Raw genomic sequence first — 22,014 nt, forward strand, 5'->3', positions numbered from 1 at the left:
GTTCTCAGGATCGCCTGAAGGCTGTCATGGGCCATTGGTCATGCATAGTTGGCTCAAAATAAATCCCTTCAAATATTTTACAGAGTTTGACTCTTTTGGTTGACACACCAAGCTCAAGCAGGAAGAACCGGGCTCAAGAACTGTCTCTCTCCTTTCTCTCTGTTAGGCATGGGTGGGGAAGGGAGTGTGGTGTTAGGCATGGGGGGAAGGGAGTGTGGTGTTAGGCATGGGGGAAGGGAGTGTTGTGTTAGGCATGGGGGGAAGGGAGTGGGGCTGTGTGCAGAGGAAGACGTGCTTCTTACCTTGTCAGGGTCCCTGACCTGATGGCGACCTGTGGCGGGGTCTTCATAGTGACAGACACCACTGCAAGGGCAGACCGAGTGTGCAACCCCCAAAGCAGGGCTCCTCATGGGATAGATAGACTATTGGCCCCATGCCTCATCCCTACGTGCACCCACCACTTGCCATGGTTTCCTTGTGGGTGGAGGGTACTTTCCCGCCCCCTGGCTTCAGGCTTGCCCACGTGGCTTGCACTAGCCATGGAATGAAGCAGAAACGAAAGCCTGCCAATTCCAAGCCCACGCCTGAAGATGCCTTAGGCCGTTCCGCGGGCCCCGTGCGCTTCCACCTTCACCCAGAAGGCCTTTCTGGTGCAGTCGCTGCTTCTTCAGCCTCGGCCCAGAAAGAACGCAGACCCCTGGCCGATCCGCAGGCCTTCAGGGAGCCGCAGAGCACAGCTGCCGGCCCGGCGTTGAAGCCCAAGCCTGCGAAAACCTTATTACAGCCGCCGTTTGGGATGGTTGATTAGGACGCGCGTTGCTGTGGCGGTAGCTCACCAACCCAATGCGTGCACCCGCTCCTTTATTAGGCTATAGGGCCAGTGGCTGCGACAGGGACCTGATACAACAGTGCGTTAAATAAGGAGATATTGAGCTCTCATGTCGTAAGTCGGTGGAGAAGTCCAGGGCTAGTGTTGGGGCTCCGGCGGGGGCTGTGGCCCCATCCGCGTGGAACCTCCTCGCGGTTCGCAGGTCGCGGTCTTCGGAGCCTTCAGCCCTGCGAGACGGAACGGTCCACAGGGCGGCGCCAGACCCTCTTCCCAACGCCATTCTTTAAAACCTCGGCTCCAACCGGTTCCACTTCTGCTTCAGGCTCAGGATTTTCACTCTTCTGGAATGGGAGTGGCTCTGGGTAGCAACAGCATCTCCCTTCCTCCAGGATCTCAGAGCCAGAGCTGGGCGAGAGGTCCTGACCTCCGGGATAGGGGTGGCAGTGTCCCTGTGAAGGTGCGGTCCTGCCTCCCATCCCCAGGCTCCCGGCCTCTCCCACCCTCAGCGCCCTGCTCACCTCCAGCTGAAGACGCCGGGGCACCTCTGCTTCCTCCCTGCCCTCTCTGCAGTACCGCAGAGTGAGCATAAAAGGGCTTAATATAGGCTTCACCTGTCGTGGTGGCTCGCGCCTGTAATCTCAGTAACTTGGGAGGCCAAGGCCAGAGGATCACTTGAGGCCAGGAGTTCAAAACCAGCCTGGGCAACAAGGTGAGACCCATCTCTACAAAAGAAAATAAATAAAATAGGTCCCTTTTTCTGGGAGATTGATGTAGGGAAGCAAGCGTGTGAGTTGGAAGGGAGGCACTGAGGATCAGCCATTTAAAGCAGCATACAAGGATGTTCAAGGCTAGAGATCCACAGGTGTATTTTCAGAAACTGAATTTCCTGGCCAGGTGTGGTGGCTCAAGCCTGTAATCCCAACACTTTGGGAGGCCAAGGCGGGAGGATCACTTGAGGTCAGGAGTTCAAGACCAGCCTGGCCAACATGGTGAAATCCTGTTTCTACAAAAAAATAAAATAAAAATCAGCGGGGTATGGTGGTGGGTGCCTGTAATCCAAGCTACTTGGGAGGCTGAGGCAGGAGAATCACTTGAACCTGGAAGGTGAAGGTTGAGATCACACTACTGCCTGAGGCGACAGAGTGAGACTGTCTCCAATAAAAAACCCCAAAACAAACAAAGAAAACCCCTGAATTTTCCTGTGGACACCTTTTCTCTGGCAACCTTTGTCAATGAGGGCTATGTTTTCCCCAATACTATATGGCCTACAGACAGCTCAGCTTTCATTCCAGTGAAAACATTCTAGAAAAAACTCCCAGTCAATCCCAGGTGTTTCTCCAATCAACTCGGGATGATTGTGTGTCACCTGCCACCCAGCTAGAGTGACACCTCTCCAGGCCTCTGACTTAGTTAGGTCTCCACCATGTGACTCCACCGTAGACTCCCTGCCTTCTTCTTTTGCAAACCCTTTGACACCCAAACACCTACCAATTTCACCCCTTTCTGTGCAGCTGCCGGAAGCCCAGGAAGCACACATCAAGGCTCCCTTGCCAGCGGGGTGCTGCCAATAAAATGGAGTCACGTGGGATTTGGAATGTGGAAAGGAGGTAGAAGTCATCCTTTCCTCCCCCGTAGCAGCACATGTGCAGGCTCTGGTCAGCTGGACTCCATACTCCCCCACCAGTCACCAGCCTGGGGACCATGGGGCTGCAAGGACCTCAGCAGCGGTTTCCCGAGTTTCCTGACTTCTTCCACCCTCTGGAAATCAGCTGTGGTAAAGCAGCCTGAAAGCCAGTGATGCAACCTCCTCCTCCCCAACCTTCACCACCTCTAGCCCCTCCAGTGATAAGGACTAATTGCCTATATACAACCCCTTTTTGTTTGAAATAGCTAGAGTAATTTCTGTTTTCCTATCTGGGGTAGTGTAACATAAGAAGAAATATATATTGGTCTGTGCCCCCAGTTCCTAACACAAAGCTTCTAAAACCCTTGGAAATTCCTGAATGATGGGGGTGCAAGGAGCATTGTCTTCTTTTTTTTTTTTTAATTTATCATTTTTCTTTTTTTCCAGATTGTTTCCTTTTTTTTTTTTTTTTTTTAATTTAAGGGATACGTTGCACATTTAACTTTTTTTTTTTTTTTTTTTTTGAGACAGTCTTGCTGTGTGTCCAGGCTGGAGTGCAGTGGCGCAATCTCAGCTCACTGCAAGTTCTGCCTCCCAGGTTCACGCCATTCTCCTGCCTCAGCCTCCCGAGTAACTGGGATTACATATGCCTGCCACCACATCCGGCTAATTTTTTTTTTTTTTTTGTATTTTTTTAGTATAGATGAAGTTTCACCGTGTTAGTCAGGATGGTCTCAATCTCCTGACCTTGTGATCCACCCGCCTTGGCCTCCCAAAGTGCTGGGATTACAGGTGTGAGCCACGGCGCCCGGCCTAACTTTTTTTTTTTAACTTATGGGATACATGTGCATGTATGTTATATAGGTACACTTGTGTCACAGGTGTTTGTTGTACAGATTATTTCATCACTACCAGGTACTAAGTCTAGTACCCAGTAGTTTTTTCTGCTCCTCTCCCTCCTCCCACCCTCTAGTCTCAGGTAGGCCTCAGTGTCTGTTGTTCCTTCTCTGTGATCATGAGTTCTCATCTTTTAGCTCCCACTTACGTGAGAACATACTGTATGTGGTTTCCTGCTCCTGTGTTAGTTTGCTGAAGATGATGGCCTCTAGCTCCATCCATGCTCCAGCAAAAGACGGGTCATTGTCCATATTCTAACAACAGTTAGATGTACCTGTTCAGGGGAGGAAATGATACGGAAGGGCGTGGTCCCTTTAAATGATACGGAATTGGGGAAGGAGAGTGCTGGTAGAGGAGGGTGTGGTCTCAGGCTAGGGCTCCACCCTCAGGCCTGTGCCCATGGACCTAAGTGAGGACAGGCATTTTCATTTTCCAGCCCAAATGTTGCATTTCCCAAGACCTCCCCTGGCCTGTCACGCCCCCATCCTGTGCCTATAAAAACCCTGAGACACTTGCAGGCACACATACAAGGACATGGACAGGAGCAGATCAGCGGAAGAAGACACAAGCAGCTGGACATTGAGAGGGCGTTGAGGGGAGCACGCTGGGCAGGCCACCAACCGCCAGAACGAGGCAAAGTTTGGCTGGGGCAGTGGGAGGACAGCCCGGGCTGCTCAGCAGCCTGGCTCCAGGGGAAAACCTTCCCACTCCACCCCCTTCTGGCTTTCCCCATCTGCTGAGAGCTACCTTCACTCAATAAAATCTTGCACTCATTCTGCAAGCCCAGGTGTGATCCAATTCTTCCGGTACACCAAGGCAAGAACCTGGGATACAGAAAGCCCTCTGTCCTGGCGACAAGGTAAAGGGTCCAGTTGAGCTGGTTAACACAAGCCGCCTATAGACGGCAAAACTAAAAGAGCACACGGTAACACATGCCCACTGGGGCTTCAGGAGCTGTAAGCATTCACCCCTAGACACTGCCATGGGATCGGAGCCCCACATCCTGCCTGTCTGTATGCTCCCCTAAAGGTTTGAGCAGCAGGGCACTGAAGAACCAAGTCACGCTCCCTGTCCCATGCCCTGCAAGGGGCACAAAGGAACGTTTCTCGTTTCAATATGGTGTCCAAGAAATGGTGACACATCTCACACAGGGCCTAGGCTCAGGAGGGCTGGAGGATGAGACATTCCCCCTCCCCTGCGAACTTAAAAATGTGGCCAACAATTTTTTTAAAAGATGGCTACTCTGTAGTGCTTTCACTGGACCTATTTAGACAACGCCTTGCACACTGGAGAAGGACGATACTGTGTGAACCTAATAAGTCTACAAGACAATACTTCTCTCTTTTGGCTGCCTCCTTCCTCTCCAGGGTGATGACAACTCGGTGAGGGTGGAGATTATACGTCTCTCATCATTTCAGCAACAAGGAAATAAATTAATGATCCCAGAAGCCCCCAGTGTGCCCCTTTCCAATCATAACCCTCTCTCTAACCCTTATAGGTAACCACTATCCTGACTTTTGTAATAATATTCTTGCTTTTAAAATGAAGCTCTGGCCGGGTGCAGTGGCTCACGCCTGTAATCCCAGCACTTTGGGAGGCTGAGGCGGGTGGATCACCTGAGGTCAGGAGTTTAAGGCCAGCCTGGCCAACATGGTGAAACCCCGTCTCTACTAAAAATACAAAAATTACCCAGGCGGTAGTGGCGTGTGCCTGTAATCCCAGCTACTCAGAGGAGGCGGAGGCAGGAGAATCACTTAAACCTGGGAAACAGAGGTTGCAGTGAGCCAAGATAGCACCACTGCACTCCAGCCTGGGTAACAGAGTGAGACTCTGTCTCAAAAAAATAAATAAATAAAAATAAAAATAAATAAATAAATAAATAAATAAATAAAATAGTTCTGCTGGGCACGGTGGCTCACACTTGTAATCACAGCATTTTGGGAGGCCAAGGCAGGAGGACTGCTTGAGCCCAGGAGTTCAAGACCAGTCTGAGCAATACAGCAGGACCTTGTCTCTAGAAAAATTTAAATATTAGCTGGGCATGTTGGTGTGCACCTGTAGTCCCAGCTACTGGAGAGGCTGAGATGCGGGGATTGCTTTAGCATGGGAGGTCCAGGCTGCAGTGAGCCGTGTTTGCACCACCGCAGACCCTTTCTCAAAAATAAATAAAATAAAATGTAATTTTACCTATTATATATCAGTCATAAATAACATAGTTTAGTTTTGCCACATTGAACATTATATAACATTATATAAATGAAATCATATTATACATACTATTTTCTGTATCACTTCTTTCACTCAATAATTTGTTTGTACATTTAAGATGTATGTTGCTGAGCAATCACAAGCAAAAGATTGGAGAAGGGGCCTAACATTAAAGGAGAATGAGGAGAAGGAAGAGTTGACAAGAAAAGTGAAAGCAGAGTCAGTTGTCAGTATGGCTTGGGGAGATAAAGGCGGCCCAGGAAGGCGCCCAGGAAAAGGCTGCCATGTGAGGCAGGACACAGAAGACAATTGAGGAAAGGTGATTCTTACAAGATGGTGAAGGTGCCATTGTAGGTGTTGGGCTCTGGCACAGGCACTTGGCAGAGCCTCTGCTTTGGGCTGAGATCAATATACGACAGTGTCTCATCTCCGCAGGTACAGAGCTCACATATGTTGGTGCTTGTGGAGGCCTTCTGTTCCTCTGGTGCAGTTAAAGCCTTATTTTGGGCGTGACTTTCAGGCTGCACCAATGAATCCTGAGTAGGTTCTAGCTCAGTATGTGGATCTCTGACTTCAGTCAGGCTTCGATGCAGAGTCTGAACCTGGTCTGGATGAGGAGCTGTAGTCTTCTCCAGGGCTGTGGAATGTCCAATCTCTATAGTGGGTTCTGAAGTGATGGCAAGCCCCGGGTCTGGAGGCTGAGTTGAGGTCTCCTCCACGGTTGGAAACGGTTTAACCTCTGTAGTAGGTTCTGTAGTTATGGTAAGCTCCAGGGCCAGAGGTTGAACTGTGACTTGAGTCAGGTGTGAATGCTGGTTCTGAACCTGGTCTGGATGTGGAAGTGTCACCTTAGGATGCTTTGGAGGAACTAGAGTCTTCTTCAGGGGTGTAGAATGTCCAACCTCCGTAGTGGGTTCTGGAGTGAGGGTAAGTCCCAGGTCCAAAGGTTGAACTGTAACGCTGGGTGACATTGGATGCTGAGCTTGATCCTGACCTGGTGTTGGAATTGTTACCTCTTGATATACTAGAAGTTGGGGTACAACTTTCTTAGGAGGCTGAGTTGGGGTCTCCTGTATGGTTGGAGAAAGTTCAACCTCCATAGTGGGTTCTGGAATGATGGTAAGCCCCAGGTCCAAAGGTTGAACTGTGACACTGGGCAATATTGAATGCTGAGCTTGATCCTGGCCTGGTGTTGGAACTGTCACCTCATAATGAGCTGGAGGTTGAGCTGCAACCTCCTTAGGTGGCTCTGGAAGCTGAGCTGGGACCATTTGCTGCCTTGAAGATTCTACCTCCTTAGGGAGCTCTGGAGTCTGAACCGTAGCCTCCTGCTGGGTCAGAGAAGGTTCTGCCTCCATAGTGGTCTCTGGAATCTGAGCTGGAACCTCCTGCTGAGTTAGAGATGGTTCCACCTCCTGAGGGAACTCTGGAGATAAAGACGGGGCTATCTGCTGGGTCAGAGAGGGTTCTATCACCATGGGGGGGTCTGAAGACTGAGCATAGATTGCCTGCTAGACTGGAGAGGATTCTACCTCTTTAGGTGGCTCTAAAAGCCGAGTTGGGGCCTGCTGTAGGACTGGAGATAGCTCGACCGTCTCAGGTGGCTCTGATGGCTGAGCTGCTATCTCCCATTGCAGTGGAGGACTGATCTCTTCAGTGCACTTTGTGGGATGACCTGAGGCTTCCTGCTGGGTTGCAGATGGTTCAGCCTCCTTAGGGGGCTCTGGTGGCTCAGCTGGGAACTCTTGCTGGACTGGAGAAGGCTCTACCTCCTTAGGGAAATCTGAAGTCTGAGCTGTGGCCTCTTGCTGGACTGGAGATTCAGTCTTTTCAGGGGAATGCAGAGGTGGGGAAGGGAGGTCAGGCTGGGCTAGAGAAAAGTCAGCCTCTTCAATAGGAATAGGAGGGTTGTCCTGCTGGACTGGAGAAGGTTCAACCTCCATAGTGACTGCTGTAAGTAGGGTAAGCTCCATATCCACATTTTTAACAGTGGTATTAGGCAAAGTTGAATTACTTCTGAATATTGAAGATAGATTTAGAGGTGAAAATATCATCTCATCATTCAATGAACTTTCAAAGTCTGAGGAGAGCTGAGTTGGAGGCTGAGTTGTGGGCTCTTGATGGATTGAACTAAGTTCATCATTTTCAGGGTTATTTAGCTGCTGAATTATAATCTCTTGCTGGTGTTTCAAATGTTGAAACTGCTCAGGGGACATTAAGGGCTCAGCTGGAGCCCCCTGTTGGGTTAACATTGCAACCTGATTAGTGAAATCTGGAGTCATGGTAACCACATGATCCACAGGTTTAACAGTGACATTGTGAAATGTTGGAGGTCGAACTTGATCACAATTTAGAGGGGAAACTGTTACCTCCTGATGCTCTGGAGGTTGAGCTACAACTACATTAGGGAGCTCTGGAGTCTGAGCTGGGGCCTCTTGCTGGATTAGAGAAGACTCAACCTCCTCAGGGGTCTGTGGATGCTCAACTGCAGCCTTCTGCTGGGTTGGAGAGGGGTTCTCATTATTAATAGGTTCTGAAGATTGAACTGAAGTCTCCTGTTGAATTGCTGAAGGTTCAGCCTCTTCCAATGACTCTGGAAGCAGAGGTGGGCCCCCGTACTGGATGGTGGGAGGTTCTACATCATTACCTGGCCCTGAGAGCTGAGCTGTAGCCTCCTGGTGGACTGGAGAAGTTTCCACCTCTGCAGTAGGCTCTGTTGCTATGGTGAGCTGCACATCTGGAGGCTTCACAGTGACATTGGGCAAATCTGAATGCTGAGCTTGATGGTGACCTGGAGGTGAAACTGTGACTTCATGATGTTCTGAGGGCTGAGCTGGGGCCTCCTGCTGGGCTGGAGAAGATTCAACCTCCCCAGAAGACTCAGAAGGCTGAGCTGGCTGCTCCTGCTCACTGGGGGAAAGTTCACACTCCATAGGAGGACCTGGAGGCCCAGTTGCGGCCTCCTGTTGGCTTGCAGAAGGTTTCACCTTTTCTGGAGGCTGAGTTGGGGCCTCCTGCTGGGATTCGGTAGATTCTGCCTCCTTGGTAGGCTCTGAAGTTATGGTAACCTCCATATCTGCAGGTTTAGCTGTAATGTTGGGGAAGTTATAATGAGCTTGATCCTCACCTGGAGGTTGAAGTATACCTCATGATTCAGTAGAGTTTGAGCTAGACTCTCCATAGAGGACTCTGGAGGCTGAGCTGGGGCCTCCTGCTGGGTCTGAGAAGGTTCAACCCCCCCCAGGAAACTCAGAAGGCTGAGCTGGCTGCTTCTGCTCACTGGGGGAAGGTTCAGCCTCTACAGGAGGACCTGGAGGCTCAGCTGGGGTCCCTTGCTGGGTTACAGAGGGTTTCGTCTCCTCAGGGTACTCTAGTGTCTGAGCTAGGGCCTCTAATTGGGTTGAGGAAAAGTCCACCTCCTCGGGGTGCTCTGGAGGCTGAGCAGCGGCCTGTTCCTGGCTTGATGTAAGTTCCTTACCTGGCTCTGGAGTTACCACAAGCTCCACATCCACAGGTTTCACTGTGACACTGGGCAAGCATGAGTGCTGAGTTTCACTCTAACTTTTCAATGGAACATTTACCTCATGATGTATCAATGGCAGAGCTACAGTCTCTTCAGAGGCAGGTTGCTGCTGTGCTGGGGTCTCCTGCTCTGTTGAAGAAGAGTGGACCCCCTGAAGCGACTGTGAAGGCAGAGCTGGGGCCTCCTGATGGGTTAGAGAAGGTTCTACCTCCTCAGAGAGCCATGGAATCTTCGCTGGGGCTTCTTGATGGAGTGAAGAGGACTGGATGTCTTCAAGGGTCTCTGCAGTTTGAGTTTTGGGTTCTAGACAGAATTGACAAAGTCCAACTTGCTCAGGGAGTCCTGGAGGCTCATCTGGGTTCACCCAGATTTCTGGGCAGGCAGCCGGGATACAGTATATCCACACGTGAATATTCATTCTGCTGAGGTTTTGATATAAATCGGTGTGGAGTTCCAACAATGTTAGCAAGCTTCCGACGCTGAGCTAGATCTTTCTTCGTGTTCTTGGGAGAAACAATAAACTTGTCTGCTTTTGAATCCTTACTGTCTAGAGGTGGAGCAAGTATTTCATCTGCCTGATCTAGATCTGCAGTTTGAACCTTACTTTTGAGGTGAGGAGGCTGAACTAGGGTCTGGTTCTGATCCCAGTCCAGCATTGCAACCACCTCCATAGTGGGTTCTGGAGTGATGGTAAGTCACAGGTCCAAAGGTTCAACTGTAACGCTGGGTGACATTGGATGCTGAGCATTGGAACCACCTTTGGGAGCCTTTCTTGTCCAGTCTGTCTATCATTTAGATTCTGGTGTGCAGCCAAGAACTGCTCTGGCTGGGGGGCGGGGCAGCTCTCCAGCTGAATCCATGTCCAGGAACCGAACCAAATTCTCAGTCAATTTCTGGGGTGGGGCTGACATCTGCGAGGAAGCAGAGGGCCCCAGGTAATCAAAGCCCCCGGTTCTGCCAGGGGAGTAAGTGCATGGGGAGATTCCCATGGGAGATAGGATGAGCCGGAAGACCAGGGCTCAGTCGGCTGCAGGGGGTTAGAGGTCCTTGATCCACTCCAGAGGCTAAGCCTCCTTGACTAGTAGCCACAATAGTTGCCATGTGAAGAGGGGCCATGGGCCCCAGAAACGCAGCTGGGACATGACACTCCTGCACTGAGCGGGAGCCTTTCTGGCAGCCCTGAGACAAACCTGACAAACGCGCGCCCCGCCCCATCCTTTATGACACCTTTATTTACACCACCTTTACTAGGCTCGGTCCAGATCTCTCCATGTCACCAGGGCGATCTTATGTCACAATCCCGCCCAACGTCCCCTTCCCACCCTGGCCCCACCGGAACACCCCTCCCCTTCCCTTAGCGAGGAAGGATTTGGGCCGAAGACCTGGGTGGTCCCAGGACTCCAGCAGCCTGTGGTGGTGGGGTGGGGTCGGGTGGGGTGGGGTGGGGTGGGGTGGGGTGGGGTGGGGTCGAGGCTGAGCTTCCCAAGGAAGTCACAGGACCTCCCCTCAGGATCTTCAGAAGTGCTAGTCCGGCTCTGGCAGCCTGAACTCTTCCTCCTCCAAGGTGAAATCCGAGAATACTCTTCCTTCCAGGGAGAGCAACTGACCTGCAAAATGGGCGCCAGTTCGGGTGGCAGGCACCACGCACATTACAGTCATTTATTCCAAAATGTTGCTGTTTTCGCTAAACTTTCGTTATCTCTGGTTGCATGTTTTGCATGTTTGATAATGAATTCACCACCCTACTAGGTAGGGCTGCCAGGGAATAAGCAAGGACTCCACATTTTCTGTAGGAGGGGTGTTGGGGGTGGGCAATTCAGTCTGGGAGAGAAGGCTTTAATCCGAGTGAAGAGCCCTTTGCACTAGCCTGGGAGGAGGCTGAACTGTCATCCTGCCTTGACTCAACACAGCCATTACCCTAGAAGTTACAGCGCCACCCTTCAGAGATCTACCCTGTGTGCACACATGGAGAAGAGGCTTAGGCTGTTAAAGTCAACATGTTAAATAATGTCCTGAAATGCGACTGTAATTAGAACACAGCTGACTTCCCCCACAGCCATTCTTACGTATTTTATTACTGTCTGGCACAATTACCAGCATGTAAACTCCAAGAAGGTGCTTCATCTTACTCCAGTGCCTAGCAGAGGCATAAGGTGCATAGTAATGGTTTTAAAGTGGAAGGGATTCCAAGATTCACTTCATTTAGGGATGGATCTATTGTTATAATCAGATTTCTGAAATCAGTGCTGACTTCCTCTCACATTTCACAGGAAGCGAGACTTCTTAAAGCTTGAGGTTTTCTTGGTGGGTTTTATTTAAATTGAATTAAAATATTTATTTTACAGGGAAAACCTTCAAAATAAAACACTTTGCAACTTTGGGGTGAAAGTTAAATAAAACACTCTAGCTCCAGATTAAGTTATCACTGAAATGAAACACTTTTGCTCCTTTTTTTTTTTAAAAAAAAAAAAGAACATTTCATATGTAGTAAATAACGATTGTTTTCTTTTGAGATTAATTTAGAAACTTAATCCCTATTTAAGAGCTTTCATATGCAGTTATGCGTTGCCTGCCATGTGAGGAGCTTGAGAAAAGTGTCATTAGGTGATTTTACCATTGTGCTAACATCATAGCGTATACTTACACAAACCTAGGTGGTGTAGCCTACAGCACACCTAGGCTATATGGGATGGCCTAGGACTCCTAGGCTACAAACCTGTACCATATGTTACTGTTGTTAGGTTTTGAAGAAAAAGCAAGGGTTAAAGAAAGACACACACACAGAGGTCAGCTCAACAGCAAATGCAGGTTTTACGTCCAGCATAAACCCTACAGAAGTGGGAGACTAGCTTAATGCCAGAGCCCACCACTACTTACAGGCTGGGGCAATGGATAGGTAAGGGGCAGAGGGGTCTGGGCAGTAGGGCTTGCTGCCTGGCAGGACACCGATGAGATGTTCCCATCATGAGGTGGTTCTGGCCCTTGTTCCAGCAGGATGTCATCATGGTGTTCCTTGGATCTTTGTCCAGCAAGATATGACAAGGATGTTTCTTTTTTTTTTTTTTTTTTTTTTTTTTTTTGAGATGGAGTCTCACTCTGTCACCCAGGCTGGAGTGCAGTGGCGTGATCTCGGCCCACTGCAACCTCCACCTCCCAGGTCCAAGCGATTCTCCTACCTCAGCCTCCTGAGTAGCTGGGATTACAGGCGCACACCACCATACCCAGCTAATTTTTGTGTTTTCAGTAGAGATGGGGTTTCGCCATGTTGGCCAGGCTGATCTCGAACTCCTGACCTCAAGTGATCTGCCCGCCTCAGCCTCCGGCAATGCTGGGATTACAGGTGTGAGCCGCCGTGCCAGGCCAGGGATGTTTCTTTAGTTGGGCTTTGTCTGCCCTGTGGTCAGGTGGTTAGGTAGGATGTTTCTCACCGCCTGAACCTCTGTGAAATGTTTCACTTTGAGCGAGGTCTGCAAATAGCAGGGAGCTTACAACATGGTACAGTTTGGACTAACATTTTTGCCTTTTACTTTAATATAAAAGGAAGAGGGGTGTTGCTGATTGGCTGCTTCCTTCTGAATAGGGGCGCTGTACTCAGCATTTGGGTTTCGAAGCAGTGGGCATTCCACTTCAGAGCTGTTTTCCTTGAGGTGCGGATACTGGACTTGGTGGAGGAGAATGATAGTATTCATGTGTTTCTGGGTGGTTGCCTGAACAACGGAGTTCAGCCTTTGGGAGATAAAGCAGGATATGAAGGTGAGTACACATGGGTCAACTGTTAGAATTAGGAGGCAGAAAATTAGGGGTCCTCCAACCGGCTAGCCTGGTACCAAGTGTAGCAGAGATGTTTAGTCCTGCTAACGAGAATGAAGCGTACAGCCCGCTTGCTGTGTGGGGTGGGGGGAGGAAATAGGCATTACTAAAGGAACCTGAATCTGAATAGTTTGGTTGTTAGGCAAAATGTTAATGTTTGGAGATTGAAACACTAGGGTGCATGTTCCTGACCAAGTGCAGCCTAGGGAATTCTGGCACTCTCTAGATGTCAGAGGTCATAATCAAGGATGACGCCTTTAGTTAGACAAACCAACTTTGAGCCTCCACTCTATACTATAGGGGAGTCCCAGACAAGAACACAGCTTGAGCTGGGCGTGGTGGCTCACACCTATAATCCCAACACTCTGGGAGGCTGAGGTGGGTGGACATTTGAGGTCAGGAGTTCGAGACCAGCCTGGCCAACATCGTGAAACCCTGTCTCTACTAAAAATACAAATATTAGCCAGGCATGGTGGCCCGCACCTGTAGTCCCAGCTACTCAGGAGGCTGAGGCAGAAGAATTGCTTGAACCTGGGAGGCAGAGGTTACAGTGAGCAGAGATCGTGACACTGCACTCCAGCCTGGACCACACAGTGAGGCTCTGTCTCAAAAACAAGTAGTAATAATAATAATGTGTTATATATCATATCATATGACATATAATGTAGCTATGATGATATAACAATCATAGCTATTATTCTTGGCCGGGCGCGGTGGCTCAAGCCTGTAATCCCAGCACTTTGGGAGGCCGAGACGGGTGGATCACGAGGTCAGGAGATCGAGACTATCCTGGCTAACATGGTGAAACCCCGTCTCTACTAAAAAATACAAAAAACTAGCCAGGCGAGGTGGTGGGCGCCTGTAGTCCCAGCTACTCGGGAGGCTGAGGCAGGAGAATGGCGTGAACCCGGGAGGCGGAGCTTGCAGTGAGCTGAGATCCGGCCACTGCACTCCAGCCTGGGCGACAGAGCGAGACTCCGTCTCAAAAAAAAAAAAAAAACAAACAAAAAAAACCAATCATAGCTATTATTCTTAAAACGGCATTTGAGGCAGGTCTTGAAGGATATAAAGCTTCATTGGCCAAAATTTCCATCACTCCCTGCTTGTTCTCCCCTCTGTCAATCAGCTGCCACCAGGGAGGTCCAATTTCTGAAACACAGGAATTGTGTGAGCAGAAGTCACCGTTCACACCAGCCCTCAGTGTGAGGAGGAAGACATTTGAGGGCAAGGTAGCTGCAGCCCCCAAGCTGCCCTCCACACTGGAAGCCAGTCAAGGCGTGGCCTCTTCAGCTACAGTTGACATCCAGTTCTGCTCTGGACCTGCGAAGGCTCTGAGGGCTTCCTGCCAGGCTGCAGGGAGGGGTTTGGGTGTAGACCTGGTGGACTGGAAAATTACCCATTTGCCCCCAGATTAATGATTAACGGGTCCCTGCCCTCACCCTGTCTGGGAGAGGAGCCCAGGGCCAGGCTGGCCAGGGGGAGCCCGATAGCATCTGTCTCTGCTCAGAGGTTTCGGAGATATGCTCCATGGTGGGCTGACTGCACCTGATGAGTGTGGAATCTATGGGTGATTTCTGAGGGCACCTGGGGCCTGGCCAGGCCACATACCCTCCAGTGAGGCTTCTAACTTCTGGGGCATACAGAGAGGGCGTGGCATCCAGTCAGATGTCCTGATTAAGGCAGGTGGCTCCAAACAGGAGAGCTGTGCCCTTGGCTCAGAGGAACGTGGGCTTCTCTGACCACTCCTGGCTTGACCACAGGACTTACCTTGACCAGTGACACATCAGCAACATAAGTGCCACATCTAAGCAGGATGTGGCACCTTAAGAGCTACTGCAGCCAGGCGCGGTGGCTCACACCTGTAATCCCAGCAATTTGGGAGGCCAAGGCAGGTGGATGACAAGGTCAGATTGAGACCATCCTGGCCAACATGGTGAAATCCCATCTCTACTAAAAATACAAAAATTAACCAGGCGTGGTGGCACGCACCTGTAGTCCCAGCTACTCGGGAGACTGAGGGAGGAGAATCACTTGAACCTAAGGTTCAAGTGGAGGCAGAGGTTGCAGTTAGTGGAGATCGAGCCACTGAACTCCAGCCTGGCAACAGAGCAAGAGTCCGTCTCAAATGAACAAACAAACAAACAAAAGGAGCCATTGCCTGGTTCTACCTTTGATTTTCTTTTCTGTTTTTTTTTTTTTTTTTTGAGACAGGGTTTCACTCGGTTGCTTAGGCTAGAGTTCAGCCACATAATCTCTGCTCACTGCAGCCTCCACCTCCTGGGCTCAAACTATCCTCCTGCCTCAGCCTCCCAAGTAGCTGGGACTACAGGTTTGTGCCACCATGCCTGGCTAATTTTCGTATTTTTAGTAGAGATGGGGTTTCGCTATGTTGTCTAGGCTGGTCTCAAACTCCTGGACTCAAGCAATCATCCTGCCTTGGCCTCCCAAAGTGCTGGGATTACAGGCGTGAGCCACCACACCCAGCCTACCTTAGCTCTTTTACCCTGGCTATGAGGCCAGGATGTCCCAGAACAAGGTTACTTCTTTTGGGGTGGGCCCTGGAATGACGTATATTCCACCCACACTGGGGGCACCCAAGGAGGCCCCATTCCCTTCACCTGCCCCTCACCACCATCCCCAAGGCTCACCCGTCTCCCTCCTCTCGCCCTCTCCTGCCTGACCAGGCGGGAGGTCCTGATGCCCTTCCCAGGACTGGGCACTGCGGCGGCCCCGGCACAGGGCAGGGCCCACCTGAAGCAGTGTGACCTGCTGAAGTTGTCCTGGCGGCAGAAGTAACTCTGTGGGAGGAAGCCTAGCCTGGCTGAGACCCTGTGGGACGCCGTGCACCTCAGCCTGGAGTGCCAGTTCCAGTTCCGGCAGGAGCGCTGGAACTACAGCTTGGAGGGCAGCACGGGCCTGCTCAAGTAAGGTGGGGAGGTGGGCTATGGGAGGAGGAGGGCTGGTGGGGGCAGGGGAAGAAGGCTTCTGGGAGAAGGAGGCTGGGAGAGGCCGCCTTTTCCTCTCCCCTGGCACCTGTGCCCAGACCACACTGCCCTTGCTACCCTAGCACAGTTCCAAATGAGAAGAGTCCTGGGAGTTAATGAGAGACAGTTGAAGACCAGGTGTGGCCCAGCCTCAGGTTTCGGGGAGGAGAGGAGCAAGAAAGATCCAAGAGAGAAGGAGACAGCCCATTCCTGGAGGAGCCCACAGATGAGATGGGGGTCCCCCAGTTACCTTCCTCTGCTTCTTCACACACACACGCAAAACAAGGCACATGAAGACATGAGGACAGGCAGCAGCTGGTTCCAGGCCCGACGACATGAGCCAGGCCATGCATTTGTTCGCTCCTTTATCTGTCCCTTTGTTCATCACATCCATTGATCCATCAGTCCCTCCCTCCCTTCCACTCTCGTTTTACCTCTCTCCCTTCTTCCTGCCTCCCTCCCACTTCCACCCACCCACTAAGCATCCATGGAGGCCCACAGTGAGCCAGGCACTGTGCTAGATGCTGGAGGTTCAGAGCTGAACAAGACCTCAGCTGCCCTCAGGAAGCATGCAGTCTAGAAGGGAGAACACAGGTCACCAAGGAGAAAGGGCTTTGATGGGACATTAAAAAAAAAAAATGCAGTGATGCTGTACAGGGCAGCCATGCCCCTCCTAGGCCAGCTGCTCTCCACGGTCAGCATCCGAGCTAATGGCCTCTCTCTGTGTCTCTTATGGGACGTCACCAGCACCCAGATGCACTGGAGGGCAGGTAGGAAGTAGTGAGCTGGTGGGAGGCCAGCTTTGGGCCACACCCAGCAGAGAGGAGAGCAGTGGTCCCGGAGTGGGTGGGATGGTCAGTCTGGGGCAAGTCAGCCAGGAGACTCAAGGTCACTCTGTCATTGGGTCCATTCCACAGTGGGTAGCAGAGAATGATATTTGAGAACCATCATGCCTCACAGGAAGCCCATGGGGCTTATCTCAGGGGCCTCAGAAATAGGCTGGTCCAAATGGTCACACACTGACTTGGAGTCAAAATGGCGAGTTTAGCCCCAGCTGTGCCGGCACCAGGTGTCTGAGTAGCTTCTCTTTGCATCAGTGTTCTTCTCTGAAAAGTGGAGGCCATAGCCCCTGGCCTGCTGCACTCTGGGAATTTGGGCACATACTCCACAGTGAATTTGGAAGTTCCATTTAAGTGGGAACTTGCAGTCAGAGTTTAAGAGGCAGTTGACAGGGAGACCCACCCGGAGCTGTGTCCTCAAGCCACATTCACTCATCCTGCCCATTGCAGGGCTGCCACCTCCTGCCCTCAGAGAGCAGCAGGCAGCCTCTGAGCTGCTTCCTTTCCTCTCTTCCCCCTTTCCTCCCTCCCCGTATCCCTCTACAGTTCCTGGAATGAGTAAGGGAGTCTGGAAGAGCTAGGGCCTGAGAGCCTCCAGTGCCTGCAGAAGAGTCTGGGTTTGTATGGGCAGCCAAGGCTGCAAGGGACACATGGTTTGAGCTCTTGGGGGAGGGGAGCTCTTGAGCTCTTCAGCACTGGGCTGTGACTAATGGGGATAAGGAATAGCCTGTGTGCTGGTATTTAGGGTACACTGATCCCCAGATATCTCCTCCCACCTGTACTATGGAAATTTATCACGGGACTCTCATTTCTTTTTCTAGGGATTCTTGCCTCCATAGAAATGCGGTCCTGGTCTCACTTGGCTACTGAGTCATCCCATAAACTTCAGTGACATTGACATTGAATTTCTCACCCCCACTCAGAGCAGGGTTGGTTTGTATATTTGTTTGCTGTTGTTTTCAGACAGGGTCTTGCTCTGTCACCCAGGCTGGAGTGCAGTGGCACAATCCTGGCTCACTGCAGCCTAAATTTCCCAGGATCAAGCAATCCTCCCACCTCAGCCTCCCCAATACCTGGGACCACAGGCATACTCAAACTTTTGGGTTCAAGTGATCCTCCCACCTCAGCCTCCCAAAGTTCTGGAATTACAGGCATGAGCCACCATGCCTGGCCAAGGGCAAGTTTTAATAAGAAGAGGCCAGAAGATGAGACACTCTTGGGACAAGTAGAGATGGGAGGAAGGGGTTCTTTTAGGGCCAGGTATGGTGGCTCACACCTGTAATCCCAGCACTTTGGGAGGCCGAGGTGGGTGGATCACGAGGTCAGGAGTTCAAGACCAGCCTGGCCAAGATGGTGAAATCCCATCTCTACTAAAAATACAAAAATTAGTAGGGCATGGTGGCAGGCACCTGTAATCCCAGCTACTCAGGAGGCTGAGGCAGGAGAATCGCTTGAACCTGCGTGGCAGGGGCTGCAGTGAGCCGAGATCGCACTATTGCACTCCAGTCTGGGCAATAGGGTAAGACTCCATCTCCAAAAAAAAAGGTTGGAGGGGGTTCTTCTATGAGTGGAGGGGCTCAAGCCTGTTAATCACCTAGCATGTGCTGGGAGCTGCCCAGAGGCTAAGCTACATCACCCAACTTCATCTTCACAACAGTCCTATGCCAGGATGCAACCAGCTCCATTTCACAGATGAGGATGTGGAGGCTCAGGGGAGATAATGTCCCCTAATCAAGGTCACACAGTCAGGAGGGAGTGAAGTCAGGATTCTCATCCAGAAGTCCCTGCTCTTCCTACTGTGCCCCTTCTGGGGTTGGGGTAGGCACGAAGAATTGGCACACATTTTACAACTTGCCCCAGAAAAGCAGCAATATTGAGGAGGTAGAGGGTTCCTGACAGGCCACACAGCTGAGGCTCTGTGGCCTGAGGCAGCCAAGGCCTAAGCCCATTATCCAAGCAGCCAAGACCCACCGCCCTCCAGAAGGCTCAGCAGGTCATGCCTCAGGGGCTCCAAAATGGTCAGGCAGGCTGAGAAAATCTCCAGGCTGTGCAGCGGGGCCTGCAATCCTGAAACCAGAAACTGCAACTCCACCCCCTCCCCATGGCAGCAGGCCTAGGGGCAGGGAATAGGGATGCTGGGACCCCAAAGCAGCCCTGCAGGGGAAGGAGGCAAAGGTACCTTGGATCTAGCCAGATGGGGAGGGGTATCTGGTCTCAGAATAACCCCCTTCCAAACTCTGACAGTAACCCCTGGGAAAAGCACAGTCCCCTCTCAACCCCAGAGCAAAAAGTTACCTGACACCCCAGGCCTCCCTGCCTCTGCCACCCACACTTCTGGGCCCCCGGCAGGGACTGTGACCTGGTCAGAACAGCTGGTAGCCCATGTGCTTCCACCCCCACCTTCTCTCTGTTCTGGACTTTCAGGTCATGACACAGGGAGGAAAAGAAGACTATGCTGGGAGTGGAGCCTCAGAGGAAAAGGGGGCATGGATGCTTAGGAATATAAAGGGCCTCAGGTCCGGGCCAGTGACGCTCTGCTGAGCTCCTCTGCAGCTGCCCAGCACCATGGTAATGTCTGGTGGCCAAGTCTGGGCCCGCATCAGCTGTATTCTCTAGGAGCTTGGGGATGGGGCCTGGCACCAAGGGCCCCTCCTCAGGCCCACTAAGGGCATGAAGGAGATAGGCCAAGGCAGCCTCGTCTGCCATTCTGAGGGCCAGGATAGCTACTACGGCTTCTTATTCCTGCTTGGGGTGATGGTGATGAGGGGAGTTCCTGGTTAAAAGAGGGCTGAGGGGCTTAGGAGCTCTGGGGGTGTGCATCATGTTTATGGGCACCATAGTCTGTGAATCATTGTGTGTTGCAGGCACAAAATTCTCTGTGCATTGGGTGTGTGAATCCTCAGACTGGCTTTCCTCTGTGTAACTGTTAGTCATTCATTTAATATGTACTATTGAGTATCTACTAAGTGCCAGGCACTGTTCTAGGTGCTTGTAATCCATCAATAGACAAAATAGGCGAAGAGCCCAGCTGTAATTAATGATGCTTACATTGAGGGAGGATATGCTGCTGGGAAGGGACTCAGACAACAAATATAGTAAGTACAGAATATAGTAAGTTAGAAAGTGCAGGCCGGATGTGGCAGCTCATACCTGTAATCCCAGAACTCTGGGAGGTGAGGCGGGAGGATCTCATGAGGCCAGGAGTTTGAGATCAGCCTGAGCTACATAGCAAGACTCCATCTCTACAAAAAATTAAAATTTAGTTGGGCATGATTGTATGCACCTGTAGACCCAGCTACTTGGGAGGCCAAAGCAAAAGGATGGCCTGAGCCCAGGAGTTTGATGCTGTAGTGAGCTATGATCCCGACACTGTATTCCAGCCTGGAAAGCAAAAGGAGGCCTTGTCTTAAAAAAAAAAAAAAAAAAGAAAGAAAGAAAGAAAAGAAAAGAAAAAGAAAAGAAAAAACAGTGCAAAAATAAAGCAAGAAAAAGATACAGAAAGATGAGGGGTTGGGTTGCAATATTATGTTATTTATTTACTTTTTAAATTGTAGAGACAGGCTGTCTGTCTTTTGCCCAAGCTAGTCTCGAACTCATGGGCTCAAGCAGTCCTCCCACCTTGGCCTCCCAAAGTGCTGGGATTACAGGCATGTAATCCCACTGCGCCCGACTGGGTTGCAATTTTAAATAAGTGTGCAGGGTAGGACCCATTTAAAAGGTGGATTTTGAGCTAATGCTTACAAGGGGAGACAGAGCTGGCCCATGAGGATGTCTGGAGGAAGAGTCTTCCAGGCAGAGAACAGAGTGACTGTCATTTTGCAGGAACAGCAGGGAGAAAAGAGGGGGACAAGCAAGGAGTTTGTGTGAGAGAGGTCGGTGAGGATAGGGAGCTGACCAATGGCTTTATGCCATCCTCATGTGTCCACCTTAGGGTGTGTCTCCCCGTTCATTTTTTTTTTTTTTTTCTTTTTCTTTTCTGGGTTTTTTTGTTTGTTTGTTTGTTTTTTAGAGGAAGTCTGGCTCTGTTGGGCAGACTGGAGTACAGTGGCCTAATCTCAGCTCACTAAAACCTCCACCTCCCGGGTTTCAGCAATTCTCCTGCCTCAGCCCCCCGAGTAGCTGGGATTACAGGCGCCCACCACCACGCCTGGCTAATTTTTGCATTTTTAGTAAAGACAGGATTTCGCCATGTTGGCCAGGCTGGTCTTGAACTCCTGATCTCAGGTGATCCGCCCGCCTCGGCTTCCCAAAGTGCTGGGATTCCAGGCGTGAGCCACAGCACCTTGATGCTCTGCCTGCATCACAGGGCATGTCCAGGTGTGCATCATTGCTCCGGGCACCAGGATGTTCCTTATGGCGTCTGTGCACTGGTGTGTGTCCCAGAAATAGACACGTCCTTCGGTCTGAGCACCCCTGCACCCCAGCCTGCCCACCGCGCGGCACACCTGCAAGCTCCGGTCGGGGCGCCGCGCTGACCCCAGTCCCCGCATCACCTGACCGCCCGCGGCTCTGTCTGCCCCGCCCCCTCCAGACGCCGGCTCTGCGTTGCGTATTCGCTCTGGCCATAGTGGGCCTTGTGTTGCTGCTGCTGCAGCCCGAGGGTGCCCTGGGCGAGGAGTTGCAAGTGCCACAGCCCAGGGCCGCCAGTTGGCTGAACTTAGGCTCCTTCAAGAAGTACATAGGGAAGCTCTTCAACAGCAGGTGGGCCGGCGGAAGGCGTGAGGTAGGGAGGAAAGCGGGAGGCGGAGGGGTGGGGGGGGCGCGGAGGGGGGGACACGGACCCCACCAGGCACCCCCACGCACATCGCAGCCCGAGCTGGGCTGGGGGAGCAGCCTCATGACTGCAAAGACTTGTTCCCAGCCCGAAGAAATCTAAAAACCACAAGAAAACTGCGAACGCCACGAACGCCTCCCCATCGAAAGGCACGAAATACCCTCCATGGACCACCACGAACCCCCAGTTGCTGAATACCTCGGAACCCCGACCACCGACCTCCTCCCGGGGCCCCAGGTAGGACAGCCTGGACGCTTGGCACCGAGCCAGGGGCCTCGGGACTGGGGGAAGCTTGGGTGATAGAGAGAGGAAGCTCCTGGGGGCGGGCATTCGGGGAGACACAGCGCCCAGGCGGGGGAGCTTCGTTCTCCAGGCTGGGCCTTGGCCTCCAGACGCCTCTCTCCCACCAACCCCTTTATATTGAGAGGGGCCTCAACCCGTCCTCATCCCCTCAGTGGAAACAATAAAGACAAATTTCTGTTGCTTCAGTGACTTCTGTGGGCCTGGGGTCAGGGAGGGACCAGTC

The 22,014-nt window shown here is 51.5% G+C and overlaps 3 protein-coding genes across 3 annotated transcripts in view; 1 reads left to right on the forward strand and 2 right to left on the reverse strand.

Annotated features, from left to right (window-relative positions):
- The window catches only part of MPP2 (MAGUK p55 scaffold protein 2), an 84,256-nt gene that overhangs the window by 42,455 nt on the left and 19,787 nt on the right, over positions 1–22,014 (reverse strand). The window lies entirely within an intron of this gene.
- Positions 870–10,007, reverse strand: LOC710806 (leucine-rich repeat-containing protein 37B-like). The gene is given in 9 exon segments (XM_077971048.1): positions 870–1,056; positions 2,327–2,521; positions 5,889–6,460; positions 8,534–8,700; positions 8,703–8,779; positions 9,279–9,458; positions 9,460–9,746; positions 9,839–9,910; positions 9,912–10,007. Coding segments are annotated over 9 exon segments (1,818 nt in total). The 5' UTR covers positions 9,993–10,007.
- On the forward strand, positions 12,706–21,970 carry LOC106994062 (uncharacterized). Its single transcript, XM_077972032.1, has 8 exons — positions 12,706–12,834; positions 14,018–14,120; positions 15,576–15,815; positions 17,261–17,331; positions 17,536–17,643; positions 19,139–19,282; positions 21,246–21,415; positions 21,576–21,970. Exons 6-8 carry the CDS (start codon positions 19,280–19,282, stop codon positions 21,727–21,729), a joined length of 327 nt encoding a protein of 108 aa, XP_077828158.1. The 5' UTR covers positions 12,706–12,834; positions 14,018–14,120; positions 15,576–15,815; positions 17,261–17,331; positions 17,536–17,643; positions 19,139–19,279; the 3' UTR covers positions 21,730–21,970.

Source organism: Macaca mulatta, chromosome 16 (genome assembly GCF_049350105.2).
Source record: "Macaca mulatta isolate MMU2019108-1 chromosome 16, T2T-MMU8v2.0, whole genome shotgun sequence".
NCBI classification, from domain to species: domain Eukaryota; kingdom Metazoa; phylum Chordata; class Mammalia; order Primates; family Cercopithecidae; genus Macaca; species Macaca mulatta.